Genomic DNA, 6,960 nt, shown 5'->3' with positions numbered 1-6,960 from the left:
TCAGAAACCGAAATCATTCTGATATGAGGGATATTCTTCCACTTTTCCTGCCTATGTTCTGGGATGTGAGATTGGTGATAATCGGCTTCAGGAACTTGAACTCGCTGGCCCAGTACCTCCCCGCAGACACTATACTGGTAGCTCTGGGACAGGGTCCCCGTGCCGCTGACGTCCACCAGGTGGCCCGGAAAGGGGCCCTCGGGCACCGAGCAGCGACCCACCGAGGCCGCCCCGCCCCTCCTGCACAGCCACACCGCGACGAACGCCAGCACCGAGAAGAGGAAGAGCGACGACACCGACGCCAAGGCCACCACCAGGTAGACGGTGAGAGGGGCGGCCGGGGCCGCGTCCACCGCTTCCGCTTCCGGGGCCGGCAGGTAGGGCTGCGAGAAGCCGTCCACCAGCAGCACGTGCAGGGTGACGCTGGCCGAGAGCGGCGGCTCGCCGTTGTCCTTGACCAGCACCAGCAGCAGCCTGTGCTTGGCCACGTCGCGCTCGCTCAGCAGCCAGGCCGTGCGCACCTCGCCGTTGTGCGCCCACACGCCGAACAGCCCGGGCTCCGTGGCCTTGAGCAGCTGGTACGACAGCCAGGCGTTCTGGCCCGAGTCGCCGTCCACCGCCACCACCTTGGTCACCAGGTAGCCCGCCTCGGCCGCCCTGGGCACCAGCTCGGTGCAGGGCGCCGAGGCGTTCTGCAGCGGGTACAGCACGAAGGGCGCATTGTCGTTGTCGTCCGCCACGAGCATCCGCACCAGCGCCTGGCTGCTGAGCGCGGGCGAGCCGCGGTCGGCGGCGCCCACGCGGAATTCGAACGCCCTTAGGGCCTCGTAGTCCAGGGACCTCAGGGCGAACAGGTGGCCGTTGTCTGGGTTGATGGACACCAGGGAGGCCAGGGGCGCGTGCGGGTCGAGGGTCGGCAGCAGCGAGTAGGTGACCTGGGCGTTGGCGCCCGCGTCTCTGTCTGTGGCGCGGACGCTGCCGATGTGCAGGGCGGGGCTGTTGTTCTCGCGGACGGACAGGGTGTAGGAGGTCTGGGTGAAGGCGGGGGCGTTGTCGTTGACGTTGGACACCAGCATGGTTATGTTGTGCTCGGTTTTCAGCCTGGGGGTTCCCATGTCAGTGACGGTGATGGTGACGTTGTACTCGGCTCTTTTCTCTCTGTCCAGAGAGCTATCGGTTACCAGGGTGTAGTAATTCTCTACAGATGGCTTCAGGACGAAGGGGAGATTGTCTTGGATGGAGCACACCATCTTTGCATTGTTTCCTGAATCTCTGTCTCGAATCCTAAAAACAGCTATGACTGTCTCAGGTGAGTTTTCTTTAATTGCTGTAGTAAGTGATGACATGAGTAGTTCTGGTGGATTGTCATTTATATCTGTTACCTGAACCACCATCGTACGTTTTCCAGAAAGTCCTCTGCCATCTTTGGCCTGAATAGTTAATGTATAAATTTGCATTGCCTCATAGTTCAATTCAGCTTTAAATGAAGATTGCCAGATGTTGGATTGATTTGAAATGTTTTGAGAATTCTTTCAGTAGCATAAAAAAATGCATAAACTATTTCCCCGTTACTTCCGGTATCTAAATCTCTAGCTGACATGGTGACAACCAGAGAGACAACAAGGCTATCCTCAGGCACCTGCACCTTGTAGAGAGACTGTACAAATTCAGGGGCGTTGTCATTGATGTCCAAAACCAGGATGCATACCAGGGCAGTTCCAGAGCTGGGTGGAGAGCCACCATCCAAGGCGGTGAGGAGTAAACTGAGCTCAGGCACCTCTTCTTGATCCAGCAGTCTATCCAGCACCAATTCAGGATAGATAATCCCCTCCCCACTATCATGGACATTAATGTGGAAATAGGCATTGGGGCTGATGGTGTAGTTTCTCAGGTTGTTGGTTCCAACATCTGAATCCTGTGCACTTTCTAGGAGAAATGCTGCCCCTGGAGTGGTAACTTCTAATATGTTCAAGGGAATCTCTCTATCTAGAAATACTGAAGAATGATCATTGATGTCTCTGACCCATAATTCAGCACGGAAAATCTGAAGAGGTTTTTCCAGTAACAACTGGAAAGGCAGCACACAAGGCTCTGTGGGGCCACACAGGTCCTGTCAGTCTAATTTCTCATTTAGAAATAAATCACCAGTAAGCGGATCGAGTAGTAAAAATCCTGTATTCTGGTCTGAAATGATTCTAGGTCCCCAGGCTGATAGTTCCCCCAACCCCGGATCATTTGCTAGGTTGGCCAGAAGGGTGCCTTTTTCAGCTTCCTCTTCCAGAAAATACAGTAGTGGTTCCCCACCAGCCCAAGACACTTGCAGAAATACACAAAGAAATAGTACTTGCCTTTGCTGCAGAGCACGCTCCACTCTGGCCTCCATTCTTTGTTTAACCAGTCTTCAAAAAACACTTTTTCTCGGCCTCGAGCAATTCAGAAATGGCATCAGCTGAATCCTTAGAAATGAGCTGGATCATAGCAATGCTTGTGGGGAGGGATCCCCACTTTCTCCCAACACCTATTACCACGGCTTCCTTTCCTCGACTTTTCTAGTCTGGTCAGCTTTCCTCTTAACACTGGAATCTGCAACATTCTTTATGCGAATATTTTGTTCTCTTTTTAACCTGCAGCGCCACCTTGCGTTTTGTGGATGTTACTCCCAATTTCAGGAATAGAACAAAAAGATGGCGGATTAAAGGAGCTGGAGTAGGATTTTATTTTTCCCCTTAGTGTCTTTGCTGTTTCATTTCATATTTTCCCTCAACTGGCCACAGTAATCCTAGTTTGTAAATGCTTACATCGTATCCGTCTCTGTGAGTCTACATTCGCAGAAAAATAAATCAGTCTTTTTCCTTAATTTAGGTGCACAAAATTAAACTCTGGCTTCCCACCAGCAGTTAATCCTAAGAAAACCTTTTCCTGTTTTTAAGATTGATAGTAAAGAATATATAAGAAAATGAAGTCTCCATCAAAAAGTCAACATATATTGGTTGAGAGCCTTTTGTTTATTTGTAAACTGCTTAACAATAATGCTGTACGCCCTTCAGAGTAACTGGCCTTTTTTCAGTTTCTTGTGAATTAAATAATCCTTCCAGTTTCAGGGTCTTCACTCTTCACCCGCAATATTTTTTGGAACATTTTCTACCCCCCCATCCTCCACCCTTCACCTAAGTACTATGTATATGTTAGTGTTCACATGACTGGCATTTCCAAGAGTGTGCAATGAATACTCTTAATAGTAGCAAGTAGGTGTCATTCTTGCCTTTGTGGAAGCGCTCCTAGTATTTCATCTTTAACTATTATGGCTGATCTCAGTTTGGGGTAAATGCTCTATTTTTTGTATCCAAAAAGTTTTCCTATTTTTCTTTAATATTTTAGAGTAATTTTTGACATCTGTTGAAATTTATTCTTTAGCTTTTTAATTCTTGAGCTCTTGATATAAATGACATTTAACCATTACATATTATTGTTTTAATGCACAGATGGATTTGATGAGCCAGCATAGTTTTAGGATTTTTCTGGCCCTTGCTGCTCTGTGTGTATACATGAATGTGTGTGTTTAGCTTCTATGGTTTTGGTATTAAACTATCCTGGCCTTGTAGTATGGATTAGGAAGCTTTCTACCTATTTTTATGTAACAGAATAGTTTTTATAATTATATTATCATCTGTTTCTACATGCTTTATTGCAACTTGCCTTTTAAATGGGTTGGGTTTGGGTGGTAAATCTATGATTATCTTTTCCATTTTACTTTTGGTTATTAATCTGTTCGGGTTTTGTTTCTTTTTAAAGTAATTTGTAGTTTATTTCTAAAAACCATTTATTTTATTTGGATTTGCAAACATTTTGATATTATGTTTTCATTGCATTATTTATCTCTAGTTATAACTCTATTCTTATTAGTAATATTTAGTACTTTATCTCCTTTTTATTCTTTTTTTTGTTTTTGGCAGTATAGGACATTTAAATTTTTTTTTATTTATTTGGCTGCACCGGGTCTTAGTTGTGGCACACGGTATCTTTAGCTGTGGCATGCGGAATCTAGTTCCCTGACCAGGGATCGAACCTGGGCCCCCTGCATCGGGATCGTGAAGTCTTAACCACTGGACCACCAGGGAAATCCCCTCCTTTTTATCCTTGAGGAGACTTGCAAGCTCTCTATTTTACTGATCTTTTAAAATACACTTTTTTCAAATAATCTTTGACCTTGATTCAAAATCAAATAGTACTAAAAGGTTTATAAGAAAATACAGTAGTTTTCTGCACTTTCCCTCCTCATTTTCCTAGCTCCCTTACCAATAAGGAGACTTTTTTTTTTTTGAGGTAACATTGGTTTATAACCTTATTTAAGTTCCACGTGTACATTACATTTTGACTTCTGTATACACTATGGTGTGTTCACCACCAAAAGTTTAGTTTTCAACTACACAGTTGACCCCCTTTACACATTTCATCCTACCCCTACACCTCTTCTCTGGTGGCCACTACTCTGTTCTCTATATTTTTTTGTAATTAAATTTTTTTTTTTTTGCCACGCCACGTGGCATGTGGGATCTTAGTTCCCCGACCAGGGATCAAACCCACACCCCCTGCGTTGGAAGGGCAGAGTCTGAACCATTGGACTGCCAGGGAAGTCCCACTACTCTGTTCTCTATATCTATATGTTTGTTTTTGTTTGGTTTGGTTTGTTAGTTTATTTTGTTTTTGGTTTTTTATATTTTACATATGAGTGAAATCATACAGTATTTGTCTTTCTCCTTCTGACTTATTTCACTTAGGATAATATCCTCAGGGTCCATCCATGGTGTAGCAGATGGCAAGATTTCATCTTTTTTGTGCTGAGTAGTATTCCATTGTATGCGTGTGTATCACATCTTCTTTATCCATTTATCTGTCAATGGGCACTTAGGTTGTTTCCATATCTTTGCTATTTTGAATAATGCTGCAATGAACATGGGGTGAATATATCTTTTTAAATTAGTGTTTTCATTTTCTTTAGGTAAATATCCAGAAGTGGAATAGCTGCATCATATGGTAGTTCTATTCTTAGTTTTTTGAGGAATCTCCATACTGTTTTCCATAGTGGCTGCACAAATTACATTCCCACCAACAGTATATGAGGATTCCCTTTTCTCCATATCCTCTCCAAAATTTTTATTTCTTGCCTTTTTGATAATAGCCATTCTATTGGGTGTGAGATGATATCTCACTGTGGTTTTGATTTGCATTTCCTTAAAATTAGTGATGGTTGACTATCTTTTGATGAGGCTGTTGGCCATCTCTTTGTCTTCTTTGGGAAAATCTCTGTTCAGATCCTCAGCTCATTTTTAAATCAGGTTGCTTTGTTTTTGTTGAGTTATATGAGTCTTTATATATTTTGGATATTAACCCCTTATTGGATATATGATTTGCAAATATCTTCTCCCATTCTTTAGGTTGTCCTTTTGTTTTGTTGATGGTTTCCTTTGCTGTGCAGAAGCTTTTTAGTTTGATGTAGTCCCATCAAACTAAATAATGTTTATTTTCGTTTTTGTTTCCCTTGCCTGAAGAGACATATCCGGGAAGAAATTAAGACCAATATCAAAGAGCATACTGCCTATGTTTTCTCCTGGGAGTTTTATGGTTTTGGGTCTTACATTCAAGTCTTTAATCCATTTTGAGTTGATATTTATGTATGGTGTAAGATAGTGGTCTAGTTTCATTATTTTGCATTTGGCTGTCCAGTTTTATCCCATGTCCCCTGCACTGGCAGGCAGATTCTTAACTACTGCATCAGCAGGGAAGTCCCACATTTTTTTTCTTGAAGTTAATGATTGCCTTGCCTTTTCATTTGCTTGGTTTTCTTTAGATATGTCACCTATTCTTCTCACACTTCCAATTCCTCTCAATACAATTTTCCACATGGTCATTCCCATGTCTCCTGAGATAATCAATTCTCCTTAAAATTGAGTGGTTGCTCCCTACGTCTGCTGCATAGGTCTCATCCTGGAACTTTCCTTTGCTGTCATTCTTGGAATTCCCTTTGCCTTTTATTCTGATAAGGTTTCCTATTTCAAGGATTTTATTCTTCCTCTTTTTTGGTTTATTCTATAGCTTTAAGAGATCACATCCTCCAAGAGTTTCATCTGATTGAAGATATGTCAGGGGACTTGCTGATGATATCCTTCGAAATGCCTGTCTCTTGAGTCATACAGCTCCAAACTGGACTAGTTGTTCACTATACTGGAGACAAGTGTCATCCTGGGATCATCCTTCAACATCATGTGGAGATTCATTTCACTTGTTCTGCTTTGGTTTTTGTTTGTTTGTTTTGTTTTGTTTTAATATTTATTTGGCTGCACCGCGTCTTAGTTGTGGCACGTAGGATCTTCATTGCGGCATGTGGGATCTTTAGTTGCAGCATGCGGGCTCTTAGTTGTGGCATGTGGGATCTAGTTCCCTGACCAGGGATCGAACCTGGGCTCCCTGCACTGGGAGCATGGGGTCTTAACCACTGGACCACCAGGGAAGTCCCTCACTTGTGCTGCTTTGGATCATCTCTTTTCACTTTCTTCTTACTTCCTCTCTCCTAGATTACTCTCACATTTTGATAGATATCTTCTAGTAGTTTCCAGAGAACAGTGCATGAGAGGTAAATTTTGTTGTGACCTTGAGTGTATTAAATTATCTTTATTTTACTCTCAAACTTGATTGTAAGTTTGACTGATTATAGAGTTTTAGGTTGGAAATAATTTTTCTTCAGAATTTTAAAATATTTTGTCCATGAGCTCTAAACCAATGTGTTTGTTAAGAAGTCTAAAGTGAATTTTATTTTATATCTTCTTTTTGAGACCTGTATTTTTAGTTCTTCTTGTAGTATATTGTCATTGTCCCAAACATTTGAAAATTAAACGCTGATGTGTCTTTGAGTTTATTTTCATCCATTGTACAGGACAATTGGTAAGCAGTTTCATCTAGGAA

The 6,960-nt window shown here is 42.7% G+C and overlaps 1 protein-coding gene across 1 annotated transcript; it reads right to left on the bottom strand.

Moving 5' to 3' along the window:
* Positions 1 to 2,383, bottom strand: LOC136120008 (protocadherin beta-7-like). Its single transcript, XM_065873415.1, is given in 4 exon segments — positions 1 to 45; positions 47 to 122; positions 124 to 1,483; positions 1,486 to 2,383. Coding segments are annotated over 4 exon segments (2,379 nt in total).
* Between the last annotated feature and the right edge of the window lie 4,577 nt (positions 2,384 to 6,960).

Source organism: Phocoena phocoena, chromosome 3 (assembly GCF_963924675.1).
Source record: "Phocoena phocoena chromosome 3, mPhoPho1.1, whole genome shotgun sequence".
Lineage (NCBI taxonomy): Eukaryota > Metazoa > Chordata > Mammalia > Artiodactyla > Phocoenidae > Phocoena > Phocoena phocoena.
The sequence above is the reverse complement of the archived record's forward strand: the minus strand, read 5'-3'. Positions and strand labels throughout refer to the sequence as shown.